The sequence below is a fragment of the Microtus oregoni genome, unplaced genomic scaffold, assembly GCF_018167655.1.
Source record: "Microtus oregoni isolate MIOR12 unplaced genomic scaffold, Mior012 000016F_ref0000370, whole genome shotgun sequence".
NCBI classification, from domain to species: Eukaryota; Metazoa; Chordata; class Mammalia; order Rodentia; family Cricetidae; genus Microtus; species Microtus oregoni.
The window spans coordinates 2,207,872-2,230,060 of record NW_024543075.1 but is presented as its reverse complement, the minus strand read 5'-3'; the positions used below and the strand labels follow the sequence as shown (position 1 = coordinate 2,230,060).

At 52.4% G+C, this 22,189-nt stretch overlaps 1 protein-coding gene across 1 annotated transcript; it reads left to right on the top strand.

The window, feature by feature from the left end:
• Window positions 1-6,069: 6,069 nt before the first annotated feature.
• Window positions 6,070-22,099, top strand: Cd81 (CD81 molecule). Its single transcript, XM_041666377.1, has 8 exons — window positions 6,070-6,366; window positions 15,923-16,037; window positions 19,433-19,530; window positions 20,167-20,241; window positions 20,452-20,556; window positions 20,865-20,966; window positions 21,346-21,432; window positions 21,517-22,099. The coding sequence occupies exons 1-8, from the start codon at window positions 6,301-6,303 to the stop codon at window positions 21,577-21,579; spliced, it is 711 nt and encodes a 236-aa protein (XP_041522311.1). The 5' UTR covers window positions 6,070-6,300; the 3' UTR covers window positions 21,580-22,099.
• Window positions 22,100-22,189: the final 90 nt, after the last annotated feature.

Sequence of the window (22,189 nt, the reverse complement as noted above, 5' to 3'; positions counted from 1 at the left end):
AGAAGTGAAACCCTTTGGGTATCTGGGTGCTTGCATGCCTAGAGAGTCTTATTGAATTTAGAATCACTGCCTAAGTCCCAACGAGCCAGATTTGGTTATCCATTCTTCATAAGTCAGTTAAAAAGAGCTAAGTTAAGGAGCTAGAGATATGGCTCAGTTGTTAAAAGAATTGCTGCTCTTGCAGAGAACCTAAGTTTGATTCTGAACACACATGTCAGACAGCTCTCAACAACATGTAACTACCAACCCCAGAGACTCATGACTCATATACCCTCTACTGACCCCCATAGGTGTGCACACACACACACACACACACACACACACACACACACAAAGAGATCATACACTCAGAAAGACAGACACACTTACACATAGATAAAATAAAATCTTTATTAAAGGAGACAATAAGCAGGAAGGGGGAGATTTGTCCAATACGGTTACATTGGGAAAAGGGACAGAGAGATCCAGAGATGCCCTGCCCCAAGTCCATCCTCAGGGTCCTGACATGGGGTTAAAGTTTAGAGGGCTCTGATATGCATAACTAAGCAGACCTGATCAAAGTGTGAGCCCTTGGCCCACCATTACCTCAGCTCTCAAATCTTTCCTACAAGGTTCTTTGACACAAATCTTCCTTCAGGAGACAAAACCCTCTTCTGCTTGTTCTACCACTTCAACTTGTTCTTCTCTCAGAATACTTCTGGGGAAATTCTAATTTCTTAGGTCCATTATCTCAGTAGTCTGATAGCCAAAGAGAGGGGCAAGAATGCTCATTCCTGCCAAGGCATTCCTTGGGCTGGTGCTAGGCTGAGTTCTGGTAGCATGACAGATCCAGAAATACGGCTTTCAAGTCCCTTTTCCTCAACAAATCAGAGCAATCTCTTGCTAACACGATGCTTGCACCTCTTGTTTTAGTACAAATGTTGGTGTTAGCTACTTTTCTCATTGCTGGGACAAAATACCTGTCAAAACCAGCTTAAGGACGGGTTTGTTTTGGCTCTTGGTTTGAGGCTCACGGCAGGGAAGGCAAGGCGGCAGATGGCAGGAAAGAGAGGCACCACCACTGCCTGCTTAATTATTTTATGTGTATAGGTGTTTTCCTCCACGCATGTCTGCACATTATATGCATGTTCAATGCCAGTGGAAGCCAGATGAGGGCCTCACATCCACTGGAATTAGATCCAGGCAACTGTGAGCTGCCATGTGGGTGCTGGGAACTGAACCCAGGTCCCCTTGAAGAGCAGCCAGTGCCCCTAACCGCTGAGCCATTTCTCTGGGTCGTAGGTCTCATTTTGATCATTTTGGCAGGTATGATATTTGACAGATTTGTCTTGATTTTTCTCTGTACAGGGATGGCTATCCTAGAGCCATATGCTAAGAAGATTCCTTTCCTCATTGAGTTGTATTGTCCTCTTGTTTAAAACCAAAACTCTTATTTCTAGAATTTCTATTCTATTTATTCCATTGCTTGCCATCGCTACTGTGTTGGTTAATTTTTTGTTTGAGTCTGGTTTAGTTTTGTTGTTTTTGGCAACCTGATACAAGCTAGAGTCACATGGGAAGAGGGAACCTCAACTGAGAAAATGCCCTCATCAAACTGGCCTGCAAGCAAGTCTGTGGGGCATTTTCTTTATTAATTATGGATATGGGAGGGCTCAGATAACGGATGGTGCCAGTCCTGAGCAAGTGCTTCTGGGTTGTATGTCTTGATTTCTGTTTTTTTGTTTTTTGGTTTTGGTTTTGGTTTTTCGAGACAAGGTTTCGCTGTATCTATCAAGCCTGTCCTGAAACTAGCACTTGTAGACCAGGTTGGCCTCGAACTCAGAGACCCACCTGCCTCTGCCTCCTGAGTGCTGGGATTAAAGGCGTGCGCCACCACTGCCCAGCTATACTGGATAGTTTTATGTCAAATTGACATAAGCTAAAGTCTTATGAGAGAGGGGAACCTCAACTAAGAAAATGCCTTCATAAGATCAGGCAGTTAGGCAAGACTGTAAAGCATTTTCTCAATTAGTGATATGGAAGGGACGGGGCCATCCCTGGGCTGCTCGTCCTGGATTCTATAAGAAAGCAGGCTGAGAAAGCCACGTGGAGCAAGCCAGTAAGCAGCACCTGACCATGGTCTCTGCATCAGCTGTTGCCTTCAGGTTTCTGTCCTGTTTTGAGTTTTTGTCCTAACTTCCTTTGAAAAGCGACTTCCGGGAGGGAAGATTTACTCAGGCTCACAGTTCAAGGGTACATTCCATAATGGCAGGGAAGGCATGGGTGCTGGGATTTAAGGAAACTGGTCACATTATACCAACAATCAGGACGCAGAGTGATGAACGCTGTGCTCAGCACACTTTCTGCTTTTCATGCCCTCTAGGATCCCAGTCCCTGGGATGGCAACTGCTCCCCTTTCAGGTGGGTCTTTGCTCTGTAGCCAACCCAGTCTAGAAACTCCCTCACAGACCTGCCTGTAGGTATGTCTCACGGGAGCCTTTAAACACGTATCAGCACACTGTCCTTCTCCATGCTCCTATGTCCTTTTCTACGGTATGGTTTCCATATTGCCGAATCATCCTGCTTAGAACCCTGGGGAGAAATGCCCAGACTGTCTTGTTTGTTTCATCTTGTCTTGTCTCTGACCTTTCCGGGCGAGGAGCCTCCAGTCTTCCTTGGGAGGACAAAAGCTCAGGACTTTTATAAATCTTGAGTGCTTCCTGGGGTCTAGAGGACAGATCCCCTTCTATTGCTGGGGAATGGAGAGCGTGTGGGCCTGGAGAGTAGAGGGCTGCATTTCCCGTCTCTATGGAGATGGTCACAAGAGTTTTGTCTGGCACTGCTCTGGTTGTTTTTGGATACTGAACTCTTTCAATACACAGCTGCCTTGCTCCCTGACCTGCATATGAATCTCTAGCAAGCAGAAGTAACGGTGGCCAACCTCCTCACTTGAGCAAGCTCTGCATAAACAGCCGTTTGGATTGTCTCTGTGAATTTTAGGAAACTAAGAAAGCAGCTCTGCAACAACACCCCCCCCTCCTGCCACACACGCATGCACACATGCGCGCGCGCCCACACACACACACACACACACACACACACACACACACACAGCAGAAGTCCTCTGTGGCGAGAGTCACAAGACCCTGGGACTGGGCCAAACAGGACTTGACCTTGAGTTTCCCATCAGGCCAGGCCCTGTTTCAAGCGACAAGGACATTTTGCCTTTACCCACCTAGAGACACACTGCAGCATCTCTGTCACACTTGGGAAAACTGAGAAGCCAGTATAGCGTCATAATGGCAGGAGAATTTTGAGACAAGCCCTGGCTGTGAAGGCCTGCTCTTCCCACCTTCCCACACCTGCTGGACAGGGGAAAGTGGGAGGAACCTCCTTTCCCAGGCTTAGGCTTCCTCCCTCATTCCCTAACACAGCTCATCTGCCTTCACCACTGATATTCTGGAGCCAAGAAAAGAAATATTGTCAGGCTGAGCTAACCACAGGGACCCTTCTCTGATGCACTCTCTGGGTACCTACCTGATCCATGTCCTACCAAACTGGCCCCTTGGTCTCCGCATGCTTGCATAGCCAAGCTGGCAGGATGTCAAGGCAAGGCACTGAGATGTGGTGCTCACAGGTGCAGGCCCTGTAAGGTGGCCCCATATACTCTTGCAACTAGTCATCTCAGCAAGCCTCCTGGAGCCTGTGAGATTGTTCCCTACCCCACCCCCACTAGATGGAACAGAATGCGCCCATGTTGACCTTCCACCTAACCAAGATCTGTCTAGGTTTCTCCTGGGTCCAAGAGAGCTTCCTTTCTGTGCCTTGCCCTGGAATGGTTCTCTCAGCCCACAAGGCTTTTCAGGTGTCAGAGTCTGGACCCATCTTCGCTCCTCTAAGACCCACAGGTGAGGTCTACTACTATTGTGTGACATTTCCCTGGGAAGATGCAATATGAACATCCACTCACTCCAGATTGGGAACTGACAGCAAACCAAAGAAAGATTCCACTAAAGTGCAACTTGGTAAATGAGTCAGTTCACTGGGACTACTTACAGGAGTATGAATGAGTGGCTACTTAGGGGATCAGAGACACCGTGAAGGCAGCCGCATCACCAAAAACCCTAGTATGGGTGATGGCTGACAAAACTTGAAATCCTGGAGCTCTGGCACCTCAACGAGTCAGATCAAGGGCTCTCCTCCTGTTTACATGTCCTTGGGGAGGAAGGGGCTTTGTAAATCTCAGGAACTTCTGAGACTTGTTAGTTGTTCATTTCCTAGTCTTAATCCCTTCCCTCCAGAATGGGATGTTTTAATTTGGAGAAAACTGCTCCACAACCGCCCCCCCCAACTGTGGTTGGTCAAGCATCCTGGAAACTCCTTCTTAGCTTTGATGTGATCAGAGCCTAAGGGCCCCAAAGGAAGTAGCTGTGGCTCCTTGGCTGCCCATAGCCAGCACTTGGAGCAGTTCCTGGCACACAATGGAACTCACTAAAAAAACTGATGTACCACACAGTATGTAGACAAAGCAGTTGACCCTTGCATGACCTTCAGTGTGCATCCCCTACTTTGGGCATGAGGTGTCCCATCACTGGAGACAGTGGAGAGCTGATGAGCAAGCAGTTACCCATCTCTGCACATACAAGGACTGTTTTTTCCTCCTTTAAACAAAAAGAATCCTCATAGACTCCCTCGCGAAGACTAAAAGGACTTTTATTGTGGCATCCCTTCAGATCGGTGACTTGAGTAACTTTTATTGTGACATAACATCAGCCTCTAGGAACTATAAAAGTAGGCACAATCCTTTACTGTAGCAGCTCTACTAGCCCGCTACAAAGCCAAAACAAACGTACAAATTAACCCTCAAGAAACCTACTAGCCTAGCAGAGTAGATGATTCCAGAAAAGTAGCTCCACCCAGGAAGTTACTGGCCAATCATCAGGTGTACATGTGTATTATACACAGTTCAAATATTAGTTCTTTAGGTTACTGGGCATGGTAGCCCACACCTATAATCTCAGCACTTGGAAAGCAGAGGAAGGCAGAACTCTGTGAATTCCCAGAAAGCCAGGACTACTTAGCAAGACCCTGTCTCAAAATTAATATATAACTTCCAATGCCCTGTAGCCAGAAGGGTCCCAGGGGTGAGCCCCATAGGGAACGTGCCCTTAACTGCTCAATGTTTTAAGAACAGGGAGTGAACTGGAAAAAGCTGAGTCTTGGGAACTAGTCCTTCCATGGTCCCCAGTGAGTCCCTGCTGATGAAACAGCCAGGTTGTCCTCCAGTTTGGGGAGAGGGTGCCAAATGTTTTGCTGGAATATCACCACAGTGACAGCAGCCACTCCTCACCCAGGAAGGGGGCGCTCAGGCCCCCAAATCTTTCCTCACTTCTTTACAGCCCTAACTTTCTGGGAGCCAGCTAGAGGATGGAGGAAGGACACTTGGAAGGCACAGTCAGGATAGCATGAAGGCAGTATTTGAAGGTGCCCCCGAGGGTGCTCCAGACACAAGACTGGGTAGGAACAATGGGTACACTAGTGACCTTCCTAGAGGCAGTTACCAGAACTGCAGCCAGGGACTCTATCTGTGGGACATGGGATTAACCAACCAACATAGAATTCCATTCTAGAGCTTCAGACACATCCAAGTTGCTGCCTAAGAGATAGATACACACACACACATAAAAAAAAAAAACCACGCTAACTCTTAAGACCCTTTCCGGTCGAGACAGCTCCACTGGGGAACCCTCGGGGAAAGTCCAAGGCGCCCCAACAAGGGAGGAAGTAAGTTAGGATTCTTTGGGGGTTATCTTGTGGCCAGCCCTCGTCTAGCAGCCTGCTCCCGGGGGATAAGAGCCCTCAGGAAGCTTGGGGATATCCAACGCGCGCACACAGGCACACAGCGCAAGGAGACCGTGAGAACCATCTGCACTGAGTTCCTGACCGATTACTCTGGAACTAAAGTGGCAGCAGCACCCAAGCACCCCTCGTCCAGGAACCCCCGCAGGCGGGAGGCGGGGCCTGGGGCGGAGTGTCCTCGGGGCGGGGCCTAGGAGGGGCGGGACCTAGCGGTCTATAAAGAGTGCGGAGCGCGGCGCGCGCCCGGTCCAAGCGAGCGCGCCCCTGCTTCTAAGCGGTCTGGACTCTCGTGCTTTCCGCTAGGCCTCCAGCCCTTCTCTACCCCGCGTCTCTCTCGCTCTCCACTCCCCAGTTCCCGGGCCTGCCAGCGTCCCTGGCCACCTGCCAGTCCCGGACCCCAGTCCTGCGTTCCCAGACCGCCCGCTCCAAGACCAGCGCAAGCTCCGCAGGCCGCGCGCCGCCATGGGGGTGGAGGGCTGCACCAAATGCATCAAATACCTGCTCTTCGTTTTCAATTTCGTCTTCTGGGTGAGCAGCCACCGGGAACTGGGGACGGGCGAACCGTCGGTGGCCAGGGTGGGCAGTGCGCTAGGCCCAATTGAGAGGGCGCAGCGCGGCAGTGAAGTTGCGGCGCCACCTGTGGGCTCCGTGCGCCGGCCGGGGGCCTGGCGCCCCTCGCCAGTGGGGTTGGGGCCAGGAGCTGAGCTTCCAGGCCTCTGCTCGAGGGTCTTCTGAGGCCGCGGAATTAGGGGATCGTTGGCCTGTCGCCTCTGAGTGCTGGAGACCGATGCAAAGATCTGAGGGTTAGAGCCACGTAACCCTGAGCCTTCAGCTGTGGAGGGGGTATAAGCACCCTCGTGAACGCCGTTTTGGGGACCATCCTGCTTCGCGAGCACTGAGGGGGCTTGAGAAGGGCGGGATCTTGGCGCCCCGCCCCCATGATCTCATCGTAGCCACCGCCCCTGGATGGGCGGCCTCGAAATGGTGGGGGCACACTCGCCTTGGAGACGTCCACCCCACTATTATTTTACCCTTACTTGCTCTTCAGCTTGGTATTGCCACCCTGGGAGGCTCGAGCTCTGGGCCTAGAGAAGGACAAGGTGGCCCGCGTGCTGCTGCGCAGCATGCCCCAGTTCCTGCCCACCCCGCAGCTGCCCCTCCTCCTTGTCTGTCGTCTCCCGCACAGATTACAGCCTTGGCCTGGCCCTTAAGGTTCTGTGGAGGCTTTTGAGAGAAGGGGGATGTGCAGTTCTGAGTTGGTGCAGACCAGGATAATGCAAAAATCTGGTGTCTATACGAATCAGGGGCTTGAGGTCGTTTCAGACATAGCTGGGCTCTCCACTTTGGAAAGAGGTGCACACCCATTTGGTCATCTTGGAATGGAGACTTGGTTATAGGAGGGTCTCCAGGGGTCCGTTGGTCCTGTCTTCATTGCTGGGGAGTGACCATTGGTGGTGTGTGTTTCTTTCCATTTCCTGACTGGCTTGAGAATGAGAGTGGTAGAGTCTAACAGACTTTCCTGCGGGGACTTGAATGGGCAGTGCTAGCCACCCCTCTGAACAGCGTTCACACCCCGCCTCCCCCCTCCCCCCGCAGTGCACAGCCTGCTCTTCCCTCCATCCTCCTTTTTCCCATGAAGAAATGAGGTTATGTGGAAACAGTCTGTCTCTAAAGTTGAAGAGCGAACTTGTAACATGGCCTCTAGAGTGGGTGTGTGGGACAAGGGGACACCTGTTTCCTATCGTGACTGCTGAAGCTCCAAGGGTGGGTGGGTCAGGGTGGGGTAGGGAGCATTAAGGTGTTGGGGATGGGCAGCAACTGGACTGAACTGTATGCTGTGTGACCTGCTGAGGAGACCCTGGTTGTCAGTCACAGTGACCCCAGGGAATAGCTTGGGTAATGGGGTTAATCTTTCTCTGTTGGGGCGTGCCCTGGGTCGTGGCTGGGTAGCTGTGTTGGTTAGTGGTGCCTTCTCTGAGCCGTGCAAGGAGTTAAATTCACTCAGGAAGTCCCTCCACTGACCCCTGAGCTCCAGATGCAGGGTGTTAGGAACCTGCAGGGTATTCCTCTTTTGGCCCACCCACCTGATCAAGCTGGTAGCCCCTCAGTTTCCCTGGAGAGCTAGGGCTGGGTGAGGCTGATTGTTTCCCAGGCAGCTGGGGTGGAGTCCCAACATATCCCTGGGGGGTAATTCTCTATTGAGGCTCCAGGAAACCGTTTTGAAGCCTCCCCTGCTCCCAGAGGCCCACTTACTGACTGCAGAACAGTGCAAACCATGCCCTTTCACAATCCCATGGACCTCTCCTCCCCACCCATGTTGGCCTCCACAGTGGTCAGGGATCTGGGGTAGAGCCAGACCACAACTGGCGAACAGCACCCTGGCAGAGGGGCTTCCTCTGTGCCCTGTGTGGCAAGGCCTGTCCTGTGGCTGATAGTTTCCTGATGCCATGAAGTTGAACGTTTGGGGAGCCCCACCCCATTGCTCTGGTTCTCAGCCTCCACTTCCTCCCCTTAAAGTGGGAGTTCCTGGGGTATCTCTCTCCTGGGATTGTGGGCAGACTAGCTAATGCACTCCAGAGTGGAGCAAGGGGCTTGGCATAAAGGAAGCTCAGGAAATGGATGCTGGGCACAGTGTCCAACAGGGAGTTGGGCCAAGGAGAGCTGAGTAATGGTGTAAGAGGTGTCTGGGGAAGGGGCTGAGAGGTCCTGTGGGCCCGTGATGGCTATGGAGGCTAAGGGTTCTAGAAGTGAGATTTGGTTGACAGTAAATGTCTCAATGGGCACTTTTTAAAATTTCCAGCTTACAGATTAAAGTGGCTTATCTGTTGGAGGGGATGTCCCAGGCGCCCCAGACTGCATACTCATAATCTTGTGCTCAGAAGTCCTCCTTGGGCTAAGACCCACACTAGACCTATCTTGTTCAGAACCTACTTTGGGGCCAACAGAATTTTGGACTCCCAGGACACATGGGACAAGACACAAACCTGAAAGATGAGCAGTGGGCAAATTCAGCAGAGGCTGTGTAAGATGCTATTAGAAGCTGGGTGGATACCTGTCCTCTGAGACAGGTCTGGGGTAGAGAGAGGCATCTCCTGACTCCTGCTGGGAGTAGGACAGGAGAGTAGGGGATGGTGTCCCTGTTTATCACCCTGCCAGCCTATGTCCTGGGGTGGGCCTGGAGTAGCTTAGTGTGATAATGACTCCAATAGGTGTAGTTGGATAAGGGAGGGGAGGCCACCAGTCCTCACTGGAATGGGAGTTGTGTTCCTTGCCCAGAACTGGCTGCTCCTCCAGCCTAAGGCTGCTTGGTGGCCCCCTTCCAGTGGCCCAGGCAGCCCGACCCACCACAAAAGGCTGATTACAGCCTTAACTGGCATTTAATTCTCCAGACGGCACATGACTGTCTGTCACTCAGCAGTCTGCTGTCTTCCTTCCGGCAGAGGGGCTGCAATCCCTGTGGGCTCAGGGTGGAATGAGAACTTCCTGTGCCTAGTTTCACCTGTGGGAGAGCAGACTTCCCCTTGTTCCCCCAGGCTGTCAGCTTACCCGACTTTGGGAAAGACAATCAGTGGGCTGGGCTGCCCGGGAGGGGAAATCTGTGGTTGGTCCCTGGGCTGGCTTCAAAGAAGGATGTCTGCACAGTGGAGAGAGCACAGAACTGGAGTAAAGAAGTGGGAAGCCTCTGGCAGCCTCTCCTGGTTCTCACACACGGCTACCTCATGATAAGAGCCCTCACCCTATTCTTTTTGGACCCTTCAGGCTTTCTCTCAGCGCCTTCCCCTTAGTCCAGTCTTGCTTCCTCAAATGGAGCGTCTGTGCTGCTCCAGGAGGTTCACCAACAGCTGCCAACCTGGATTGCAGCACCCAGAGTCCACCAAGGGGAGGAACCTCAGTCATCAAATCAATAGGCTTAGAGTCCAGGCGCCGCAGGGAGATAGTAGGCAGTCATGCTTGCACACATGGCCTTTGGAGAGGGCTCAGGTGGGGGTAGGGTGGGGTGGGAATGTGGGGAAGTCCAGGTGCCGGTGGCTCTGGCCCTGGTATATACCAGGGCACCCGGTAGGACATACTGTGAGTGCCGGGTGTTCCTGCACTCTATAGGTATCTCTTTTGTTTCTAAGACTCTTGCTAGAGAACCAGATGTCCCGAGAACTGGCCTTTGGTGTCCTTCAACTGTTTAGTAGGATGTACTGTGACCTGGCATGCCAGTAGCCTTCCAGGAACCTTTTGACTGCGGACATCCTCCCCCCTGTACCTTCCCTACAGTACACATGCACACACTATGCCATTCAAAACCATTTGGGTTTCTCTGTGTGGACTCTACCTTTTGGGAAGCAGTTCACAAGGGATTAACCAGTGATCAACTGGTGGTGGGAATTGTGAGCTGGCTGCCAAAGTAACTACAAGGGGGTATTGGGAGAGGGCACCTGCTTTCCTGCGTGTGAAGTCTGGAGAGGGCTGCAGGGTTGGGAGTGCAGGGAAGTCGTTAGAATCCAGGTGCCTAGGATTTTATAGCTCTAAATTACCATGAGTTTGTAATCTAGGCCAAGAGCCCGGCAGTTAGGGCAGAAGGGTGATAGGGCCCCCCAGTTTGCTGTGTTTCCTTTGCGCTATCTCTCAGATCACGCCATGCTTTGTGTCAGCTTGGGTCATCAGCACTTTTCTCAGGGTGGGTCTGTGGCATTCTGTGACTTGTTTACCTGTGGTCAAGCATCAATGTTGGCTCTGTACTGCAGCTTAGCAGTTAAGGTCCCAGTGGTATTTAAAGGTGTCTGGTGTGGCAGGTGCAGGAATGAGGAAGCCCAAGCCACCTGTCCTCCTGAAATTCTATCCCTGAGCTCTGGAGTGGGACCTAGTGTGGCAAGGGCTTATGGTGTGTGGCAAGCACATACTGTAGCTGCCACCCACCCACTAATACATATCCATCCTCTTGCAACTTTTCTTGGCAAAAAGTCTCCATCCTGGGGGCATGGCCTAGCCTTCAGCCCTGGTAACAGTCTTCCCTGTACTCACCCGAAGTAGCACCCTTTTGGGCTGCTATCAGATCCTTGCGAGTGATGAAGGGACTGAGGTTTTCAAGCAACTGTCATGTGAGGAAGTAGTGGGATGGGGTAAAACTGTTCCCCACTCTGCCACCTCGTTCCATAGTCAGAGTGGGCTGTAAGACTATGCCAGCCCCACAGCTTTGCCCTGGGACATGGTTGGGACAGAGGGCCACGCCTAGCCTGGTGCAGATGGGAGCTTCTTGGTACTGCTGGTGGCAACACCAGAGCTACATAGGACTCTTCTACCCGCTCTTTCGTCCCCTGCCTCCCTTTGTGCTTCTAAGTGGGTACTAGGCCCACCTGAGCTTTCTCTGAAGCAAACAGCCTGGCCTCCATGCCGCCTCTGCTGTTGTCATCTCTGGCAGATCACTGTGGCCATCAGGGTCCACACAGTCTCCCTTCAGGGTCTCATGAGACCCTGGCCTTCCTAGAGGAGAGCAGGTGTAGGGTGGGCGGGGAAAGCTCCTGCCAGCTTCTCTGTCTGAGGAACATTATAGCCTGGACCTGGAAAAGGCAGAGCTGGGATGGCCCAGCCTAATCTCCTGTACCTCAAGACAACAGTGTATCCTCCATGGCCCTGCCCCCTCCCCAGCCTGTCAGTTGGGCCCCAGAGCTAAGCTTTTGCCTTGCCACCTATTTTTAGATGTTAGGACAGTGGCTTCCTGAGGCGAGGGGCCTGTGAAAGGAACCATGCTTCCTGGCCAAGGCAAGGATTCCTGCCCCTCTCTCCAGCTTCCTTCCTGAGCTTCCTTTGGTGAACTGCAAGTCTTTACCTCCAGGAAGGCCTGAGCATGATCCTATATCTCTCAGAGAGGAATCTGGCCTTGTCCCCATCCTCCATGGCCTGACCAGGCCCTGGCCTGTTGTGCCCTGAGCACAGGGACCCAGGTGGGAGGACAGCACCTAAGTCAGCTCTTTCCATTGGCCTCTTCATCTTGCCCTTTCCTCAGCTCCTAAAACCTGCCAGATGGAGCCTCTTTACTCTGACTTCTCCCAGCTGCCCAGGGAAGCCTTTTGCCCCTCTGCCTTTGATCTTCACAGTTTCTGCCATTACCAGGGAGGTTCCTAGACCCTCAGCCCCTTCCAGTTGCTTAGGTGGACAGCCTCTTTCTGATGCACCTTCCGTTGTGCACCATGTACCTAGGAGGCATGGAGCAAGCCCCATCCTCGTCTGCCTCTGCCCTTGATTCTTCTTCCAAGACACAAAAGGTCACTAAAACAACAAGCTGATGTTATAGTCAGCCTTCCGGAACATGTGGGGTGTCTGGGGTGATCATTCAGACCTTCCAGGCTGGTGACAGGAGCTCTGTCCCTTCCTGGAGGGGTAGGTATGCCCCCATCTGAGGTCTGGCCCAGGGCTGGCAGTGGGCAGCTAGCACAGAGTAGAATGCTGCCCCAGGCCTGTTCCCTTTCAGTCTTCTGGGAAACCACAAGACCAGCCGGGCAGGGACCCAGTGTGCTTGGCAGCTCCTCATCCTATTAAAGTTTGAGTCTGTTATGTGTTAGTTTTCAAGGAGGAGGAAGCAACATAATCCTGTATAGAGTCATGAATGCATTCTTCTGTGCTGTGGAAGGCGCTCCGGGAACCTACCTGGGCATCCCATCTGGGTGCTTCCCACCCCCACCTCTAAGCAGAAGGTGTCTTAGGCTGTAGAAGCAGGTGGTGGACCCACCTGGGAAGAGAAGTTTTGGGCAGAGGCATCTTTGGCCCCTGAGTGGTTGCATGAAGAAATCCCAGGATCGTTGGTAAGGTTCGTTGTGGATCACCTCCTCAGCTCTAGCAAGAGCTAAATACAGTGACGTCATACACTGCAGCCTGTGTGTATTACTCCCTTTACTAACAAATGAAGGTGCAGATGGAGGAGGTTGAGATGGGCCTGAAGTCCCCCAGCTCAGATATGACACAGCTAGAGGTTTTGGTCACCCTTAACCTTACCTGTGCCTCTGTCCAATGGCACCGCTGCATATTTCCATTGACACTGGACTGGTATTTCTTTAATGGATGTGAGTGTTGCCCAGTTTTTGCAGATCATTCTAAACCAATGTTTCTGTAGACAAGATATGTGCCTGTCTGATTGCTGCTAATCACTGCGACACCCCACAGGCCTGGGGAATGTGCTTGAGCACAGCTTCTGACCTAGAGACTGGACTGAAGCTGGGGTTAAATAATAGTTTTCTGTAGCTGTGACTGACATATAACATAGCCAGCATTTATACCCCCATGAAACTGTTAGCGCCATCAGAAGAGTGAATGCCCAGAGCATCCTAGGGCCCTTTGCAGTCCCTTCCATTCCTGCTCCCCCCAGCACTTCTGCTGGATTATCTCTGCACTATCTTGAATGAACTTTGAATTCTGCTTTCATATGAACAGAGTCCAGAGGCATCAGCTGCTTCATCCCCGATGGGCCCCTTTCACTCAGCACCTTGACCCGTCCTCCTTGCGATCTCGTGGGTCTATGTCTTCTCCCTGCCTTGTGATGGACCCAGCGCCTGTCCATTCATCGGTCAAGAGACATATGGACTGCTCTAGGCTGAGCTGTAACAGGGAAGCTTGAGAAACATACACACCTGCATGTAAAGCCTGAGGTGCTAAGCTGGCTGTGGTGAGGAGGCGGCACCAGCTAACTTTCTCAGAAACAGACCTCAGAAACGACAAGCTGCCCGCCGGTGCAGCAGAGCCAGCCACCCCACCACTCCTCACCCCACCCCGCCACACCCGGTGGCAATTTGGGCTTAGTGGGTAGATTGGTAATCTCCCTGTGGCTCTTTGGAGCCTCATGATGTCAGGATGGTAGTCCCACCCTACTTGAGGGCCCTGTCTCAGTAGATGAATATCTCTTACCATGGAGTCTTGGAAGTTCCTTGTCTGTTTTGGTCATTTGAGATAGTTACATTTTGAAGCTAAGGTTCGTTTCCAGCCTCTTACTATTTGAAGACCCCCTGTCCCACCTTCCTGAGCCCTGTCATTTTCCTAGCACTTCCTCTACTCCTCCCTAGAGCAGGGGGTGGAGGGTCACTTTGCTGGAGGCAGCCAGCCCAATGCCTGGCATTCCTTCCTTGCCCTCTCCCACTCAGCTCTCATTGCCTCTGAGACAACAGATGAGTGGCCAAGTCTCCCATTCCCCCCTGCCTCACCTCCCGCTCAACCCCAGTTCAGACCTGTCAGGTAACATGAAGGACTGAAGCCCAGAGACTTCTCTGAAGTCAGCTTCCTGACCCCACCTCTTTCATAAAGCCTGGCTGTAAGTGGTGGCTTGGTCAGACACCCACATTAGCAGGCTTTGGGGCTGGGCTGAATATCGTCCATTGCCCACTTCTGCCTCCAGGTCACAGGGAAAATTCTCTATCAGTAGAGAAGTCTGAGTCAGGCATGGTTGCATGCCCATCTGTTTACAGGTAAGCACACAGACTGAGGAAGGCAGGTGACCCACCAGCTGCCCCTCAGCTTCTGTAGCTATTGGGGATTTGTCGCCATGGGGTCTTTTAACTACAGAGGGAAGCATGGGGAGCAGGCATGCCACCTAGTCCTTCTGCTCTGGAACATCTCAGAGCGACCTCCGGACCAGTTCTCAAACAAAATACATGACGTTTCGAAGCTGCAAAGGAAGCCAGGTTACCAGGGCAACTCGGGCCGATCACCTCCTCCTCTCATGCCAGTTTAAGAGGAGTGTTGCCTGTTGTGGCCTCCTGCCAGGCCCTACCCTCCTGCCTCTATTGCCCAGGCTGAAGGCTAGCCTCTTAAGGGCGTATAGACACAGAGCTGTCGCTGTAAGGCTCTAGAAGCTCTGGGGATCCCCGGCATCACTAGGCCTTTGCTCATAAGGGCACTCTCAGGGTCCCAGCTTTCATGTCGTTTGTAGGTTGGGCACAGTGTGGCTTTAATTGCTGTACCACAGACCCTGTTCTCTCAGGCTCTGGTAGAGGTTGAGGACTCATCCCTCCTTAACCAAAGTGTGAAAACTGAATTAAAACTTACAGAAGAAGCTAAAACCACAGGACCCATGGGATGAGGGTACGAGGTGATGGTGTTCTGCAGAAAGTGGCCCCTAGTTTCCTCTCTCAGGGCTAGGCGGAGAACAGGATCCTAGGGTAGAAGGAGGTAGGTGGGTCCCACAGGTCCTCTTTCCAGAACCAGTCTGTTTGGGGATTCGCATGATCTTTGTTGAGCTTATGTGCTGACCTGGATCCCCAGAGAAGGAAGTGGGCCACCTGGTGGTTTTTTGTTTTGTTTTGTTTTAATCAGGCCCAGGTTTTTGTTTCCTGTTTGTGCTAGACAGATCCATTGACCCCTTGCAAGAAGAGGATGCCTAGAAATGGGGAAGAGAGTGCCTCTCCCTTGGTCTGTCCTGAGGGCACCTCCTGCTTCCAGAAGCTCTATTATAGGGCTTCACACAAATCCATGGTAGGAGGTGCCCTGCTGTTTTCCCCGTGGGGCCTGATGACATTACATTGTCACCCCTCTTCTTGTGGCAAGGAGAACTTGGTATCCCCACCACGGGGTTCCCAGTACCCTGCCTGTGGCAATCCCTAAGCAATCTCAAGACTATTAGGACAGGGTACCTCTGCCACACTTCTCAGATAAAAATACTGCATGATTGGCCAATCTGGAACTTGAGATGAGTAGAAAAAGAGGTTTTATTTTGGAGACAAGGTCTCTTATGGCCCAGGTTCATCTCAAACTCAACATGATCCTCCTGCTTCCCGTCTCTCAAGTGATACCAGGAATGCACCACCAGACCCAGTATATGTGGTTCTGGGGATGGAACCCAGGGTTCCCTACATGCTAAAGCACTCCTATCAATGGAGTCACATTTTCATCACAAACCTTCTTGTATGTGTCATGAAGTATTGGGGTACACTTGAGCTCTGTTCTGTAGTCAGAGAAGCTTGTGGGCTACAGGGCCCCAGTGGACAGTGGCTCAGACAATGGACAGACCCCCCACAACTAGAAACGATGGCCTCACATGATAATTGTGGTAGCGTTCTATCGCCCCACAGTGCTCTGGCCTCTATATGACATTGTTCCTGGTTTTTCCTAGCTGGCTGGAGGCGTGATCCTTGGTGTGGCTCTGTGGTTGCGCCATGACCCACAGACCACCAGTCTGCTCTACCTGGAACTTGGAGACAGACCAGCACCCAGCACCTTCTATGTGGGTGAGTAATAAGGAGACAGGATCTAGTCACAAGCTGAGAACAGTCAGGGTGGGCTTCCAGGAGGAGCCTGAGAGTCTGAGTTTGGTGGGTAAGGCATTAGAACTGGCAGTGGCCTAGGCCTAGTATGTGCTGGGCAGGGAGGCTGCCCATAAGAGGGGCTCTTAAGACTAGAAAGTTCTCTTGGGTATAGTGCTGATAGGGACCCCACAGATCTGAGACTAGGCTAGGCAGCGGGGAAGCAGCTGGGTGGGGCAGGAGCCTTGTGAGACCTTACTTATTTTAACATATGCGTTTCTGGTGAACCTCCCTGAGCAGGGTGGGGCTGGATGCCTGGGCTAGCAACAGCTGAGCTCCCAGGAGTCCTGAGTTGGGGAGGGCTGGAGACCAGGCAGTCAGTAGATGACTCAGATGCTCTCCCCACCCCCCAGCACACAAGCCAGGCCAGACTGCTACACCTGCCTTATTAGGCTGCCTGTGGGGGACTGAGCACCCTCCCTTCCAAGCAGGGAAAGCAGAAAGAGGGCTTCTGTGCTATGTTATGCTATGCTAGGCTATGCTACGCTGTGCTCAGGGAGGCAACTCTCCTCCTTTCTCTCTGGGAGGGGGACTTGGCACCCTGAGAACTCAAGAAGTCTTTGGAGACATGTCTGCCTTTTCACAGTTCCTAGCACTCATCAGGAATCTGAGGTGTATTCTCCCTCTTGTGTGTAGCCTAGAAGGGGCTTGGGAGACATGCTTGATGGCTGGCAGGGGGGTAGTGTCAGGAAGTCAGAAAACGCCGGTATTCTCCCTTTCTACCCTTGTGTTCCAGGGCAGCCAAGGTCACACCGTGGTTGGCTGTTTTTCCTTCCTCTCTGTACCCTCCCCTCATCCTTCCCACAGGTAGAATGGTCAGGTTAGGGTCCAGGCAATGTACAGGGGAGGGGCAGAACCTGGTCTCCTTTGAGGAAAGCAGGTCTGGGTGTTAGTGGGGAATGTCCTACAATGCTATTCCTCCTTGGATCTGGTGCCTTCAGAGGAACAGGATGCCCACCAGATCACATGGAGACTGCAGCCTGTTGTGTAGCAGCTGGTGTGGGCATCTTCACAGGGGTGATCAGGTATCAGAGACAGGAAGAGTACTGGCCCGTGAAGGACTCTTTCCTGCCCTTGGACCTTCCACAATGTGAATGCTGTAAGGCCGGGCCAAAGCTCCCACTTTTTCCTGATAGGAGAGGCTGGGTACCCTGCAGAGCCCAGATAGGGTGGCCTAGGAAGCAGGCAGGTCTCTGTCCTCATGTTGTCACCATAGTCTACATCAGGGTCCAGCTCCAGAGCTGCTCAGTCACCTGCCTTTCTGTGGTCATGGCCTCCTGGGCACTGAGGAAATAGCCTCGGGCCCTGGACTATGTGGCAGGTTGGGCACTGAGCAGCAAGGCGCATGGCCTATGCACAGGAGGAGCTACTCTGGCTACTATCTCCCTGCTCATTCTGAATTGGCTTTCTGGAGCCCTCTGCTGCCCCTGAACTGAGCCCTGCTGGGAGCAGATGTGGCCCTGACAAAGGCACTTTGTCTAGTGCTTAGGAGAGTTGGTTCAGGGGCTTGCTTAGCTGTTGGTCTGGGGGTGAAGGCAAGGGCAGGCTATGCCAGTAGCCAAGTTCAGGCACCTCATCTCAGGCACACGGTGATGGGGGAGAGTCTTCTGGCTTGTGTTAATTTCATTGGTTAAATAAAGAGCTTGCTTTGGCCCTCATAGATTAAAACATAGGTGGGAGGAGTAAACAGAACAGAATGCTGGGAGGAAGAGGAAGTGAGCTCAGAGATGCCATGCTCCCCTCTCCCGGGCAGACACGATAGCTCTGCTCTCTGAGGCAGACGCACGCAATGAAGCAAGCCGCCAGGTCAGACATGCTGAATCTTTCCCGGTAAGACCGGTGCTACACAGTTTATTAGAGATGGGTTGATCGGGATATCAGAATTAGCCAGTAAGGGCTAAAGCTAATGGGCCAAGCAGTGTTTAAATGAATACAGTTTGTGTGTTGTTATTTCGGGGCATAAGCTAGCCAGGCGGCCGGGGTGCCGGGGATGCAGCCCCACTGCTCCTATTACTACAACACGGTATATAACCATTCTGCTCACCTAACTCTAAGGACAAGAACATGTGGGTGGGGCAGCTGGATGACTGACAGAAGGACAGGGGCAGCCTGAGCAGAGCACTTAGCACCTGTCACACATACTGGCTGGGCTGTGAATATACAGTTGAGCACTTCAGACTATACCCCAGGACCTTCAGATGGGGCATGTGCTAGGCCTAGAAGGGTCTGTAGGCAGTCTCAGGACAGCACCTGTGTGTTAGGTACCCTGTCCATCCCCCTGCTGGGCCTGATATAGTGACAGAGAGCTTACTTCATCTTGCGATGAGGTTTCAGGGCCTAAGGACAGTGGTCTGGATGAAGTTGCTCTGCCTATCTGAAAAGCCAGTTGCTAGGCAGCCCTGGTGGGAGGCTTTCCCTGGACCAGATGTGTTTAGTGAGGTCAAAGGAAACCAGGCCCATGCTCTGGCCTGTTTTTAAGCCTGGCAGTAGGTCCTGGCCATGGCGCCTTCACCCCTGGGCTGGCCAGGCAGGGGACAATGGGCCTGGCTTTGTGCAAGGAAGCTTGGACTGCCTGGCAGTGTTGCCGTGGAGACTGGGGGAGGGGCTGCGTCTGCTGAGGGACCAAGAGCTGGAGGGTTCTTCAGAGACACAGTGGTCTTTCCCAGGGCCTGAGGGGTACTGTGAGCACTGAAACAGGGAGATGGCCCAACTGGTGCGTCTTGGGTCCCAGTGCTCCCCTGTATATTCACAGCCCAGCCAGTATGTGTGACAGGTGCTAAGTGCTCTGCTCAGGCTGCCCCTGTCCTTCTGTCAGTCATCCAGCTGCTCCGCCCACATGTTCTTGTCCTTAGAGTTAGGTGAGCAGAACAGTTATACACTGGTGTGCCTGAGATGAGGTGCCTGGACTTGGCTACTGGCATAGCCTGCCCTTGCCTTCATACTCACCCAGCACGGGGAGTCCTGGGCATCCACTCCCAGACCAACAGCTGAACCCAGCTGCTTCCCCATTTCATGCACTAAGATGGGTAGTCCATCTCAGCCCTCTATAGTGAGTGCTAAGGGTTCCTATTCTAGGGTGCAAGTAGTGGGGGACTGGCTACAAGGCAACGCATACCTGTGAAGTACAGATCACCTGTGTCCTCTGGACACTGAATTGCTTTTTATCCTCTGGTGGCAGTGGCAGTTCCTCTAGCAGGACACTGACACAAAAAAATCTCACATTGCCAAACTCTGCCTGTTGTGGGTGTGGGTGCCCTAGACGCTCCGGTCTCAGACAGTGATGCCTGCAGCCTACTCACTCAGTTCTTCCCCCTCCCCAGGCATCTACATTCTCATTGCTGTGGGAGCTGTGATGATGTTTGTGGGCTTCCTGGGGTGCTATGGGGCCATTCAGGAGTCCCAATGCCTGCTGGGAACGGTAAGTAGGAAGGGCTGCAGGGCTGGGGAGTAGGGTTTCTGGCAACCTCTGTCTTCCCCAAGGTTTTGGTCTTTCTCTTTGATTTCTGTTGAGTCTGACTCTGAAGACTCATTGACAGAGGGAGTTTCTCTTTAGAAAAGCATAACCTCCAGAGGGGTGTCTTACCCAGTCGCCTTAGTGGTCCTGGCCACAGTAGCTACTGGTGGAGCTGAGTCCCAGGTATGTCTTCTAGAGCTTGGCCAGCCAGTATCAAAATCTTGGGAAGATGAAGCACACTTCCTAGTTTAATCTTCCTGTGTATGTATGATAAAGGGGGTAAGGAAACTGAGGTCAAGATTGGGGGGCATGTTGCTGCATGTGCATCTCTGAAGGCTGTAGACACTTAGATTTGTCAACTGCATCTCCTATACCAGCTGCATCCTGCAAAGCAGGGAGCAGGGTGAAACCATGAGAACTTAGGCATCTGGGTGCCGAGCTGCATCCTTTGTCTTTCATGGTTCTGTGTGGTTCATTAATCAGGACATGGTTGGTGAATATGGTCATCCCCCTTGGCACATAGTTGTTGGTCGTGTGGGCACCCATAGAGGGCCATACTGAGATTGCTGGTCAAAGCTCTAACCTCTACTTTCCCCGTAGTTCTTCACCTGCCTTGTGATCCTGTTTGCCTGTGAGGTGGCTGCTGGCATCTGGGGCTTCGTAAACAAAGACCAGGTGAGCCTCGGTTCACTGGAGAGGGAGATATGCCTTTGCTCAGGCAGCAGGTGTAGCCTGCTCTGAGCCCATGGGTTAGAGGTGCTTTTCAAACTTCTGGTGCTTGCTGGTAGAAGGGTCTTGGGAGCTCAACAGAAGAGATGGCATCGGAGGAAGCCAAGTGCTCTTGATGGTAGGCCCTGTGTTTCATGTGACTATGGTTCTCCCCAGATCGCCAAGGATGTGAAGCAGTTCTACGACCAGGCCCTTCAACAGGCTGTGGTGGATGATGAAGCCAACAATGCCAAGACTGTGGTGAAGACCTTCCACGAGACGGTACAACTAGGCTGGAGCAGGGAGGGCAGGTTATGGGAGTCCTAGCATGTATGATCTATGGAGATGAGTCTTGTCTTTTCCCAGACCTCAGAAACAGGACAGGGCCTGGCTAAGGTTCTCCTCTGATTTGTAGGAACTTAATGGGCCTCATTTGCCCAGAGCTTTGGAGGAACAGGGTTCTTGAGCAGTGTGACAAATAGGGCAGGCCAGCTCCCAGATGTTTTGGGGGTGATGATGTGCCATGTGCCAGACCTTTCCCTTGTCTCCTGAAGCTCCTAAGCTGACAGTGATACTCTTGGTCTCTGCAGCTCAACTGCTGTGGCTCCAATGCACTGACCGCGCTGACCACCTCTATGATAAGGAACAGCCTGTGTCCCGCAGGCACCAACGTATTCAACTCCTTATTGAAGGTGACATGGAGTGGGAGTGGGCATCATATCCTGGGTGGTAGGTAGGTGGTGAATGTGGCCAACCAGGAAGATCAGCCCTTCAAGCAGGACATCAGAGAGGCTCACAGAACATCTCAGCGAGTGGGGTGCTAGGTCCTGAGAGCCTGGGTTTGCCCCTGCAGTATCTTGGGAAATGGCTCTCTTGAGTGGTCCCTTATACATACTGGTGAGCCTAGGGTACTAGTGAGGTCAGAAACACTTCCCTGTAATAAAGAAGGCCAGCAGGTCCATGTGTTTTATTTTGGATGGAAGATAACCTCTGGGACATAAGCCCCACCTCTGAGCATGGTGGTGGCTGTGACTTAGCCCCTCACTGTTACCACCCTCTGGCCCTCTGCAGGAGGACTGCCATCAGAAAATTGATGAGCTCTTTTCTGGGAAGCTGTACCTCATTGGTATTGCGGCCATCGTGGTAGCCGTCATCATGGTGAGCACAGGGCCTGTTTGGTGGGTGAGTGCCACCCCTCCCAAGCAAGGACCTAGGTGCTGACAATGCCCCTCTCTCCCACAGATCTTCGAGATGATTCTGAGCATGGTGCTGTGCTGTGGCATCCGGAACAGCTCTGTGTACTGAGGCCCTTCACTCTGTACCACAGGGACCCTGCAGTGCCCTGCCCCTGAGTGACGAGAGACCTCCTGGGGGCCATGGCCTGTGTATATATTTCTGTATTACTCTGCTACACTTAGCCTTTTGAGGGTTTTTTTTTTTTTCATTCTGAACTTTTCCTGTTACCTTTTGGGGGCTGACATCACACATAGGTGGCGTGTGTAGGGATATAAGGGTGGAGCTGGCCCTGGCTTGCAGGGCCCTATACTTCCGGGACCCCTGGGGAGCTCTGCCTGCTGAGCCAAACCTCCTCCATAGCTACTGGCCCAGAGGCTTTGTAGCTGAGTTAGAGGGCCATGTCCACCCACTCTGCCCACTGTGGGTCACGTTGCTTATATCTTTTTAATCCTCGTCCCTTTCCTGCCCCCGTTTCAAAAGCTGGGTTGTAAGCACTCTTATGCCTTCAATGCACCTGTTCTTTCTAACGTGTCACCTTCTGCTGTAATTACATCTTGAAATAGTCATTTAATAAAGGAGGAGAAAATCAGGCATGCTAATGGGACTGCCAGACCTCTTCCTGAGCCAGTGGTGTTAGAGACCGGGCTCAGCTCTGAACTTCACCAGGCACAGGGTGAAC

Bases quoted from the DNA above. Each gene is read 5' to 3' on its own strand.
- Cd81 (XM_041666377.1), top strand. From the start codon at position 6,301: ATGGGGGTGGAGGGCTGCACCAAATGCATCAAATACCTGCTCTTCGTT. The intron at 20,557-20,864 runs GTACAACTAGGC...TGGTCTCTGCAG, and splicing joins TGAAGACCTTCCACGAGACG to CTCAACTGCTGTGGCTCCAA. The intron at 20,967-21,345 runs GTGACATGGAGT...GGCCCTCTGCAG, and splicing joins TATTCAACTCCTTATTGAAG to GAGGACTGCCATCAGAAAAT.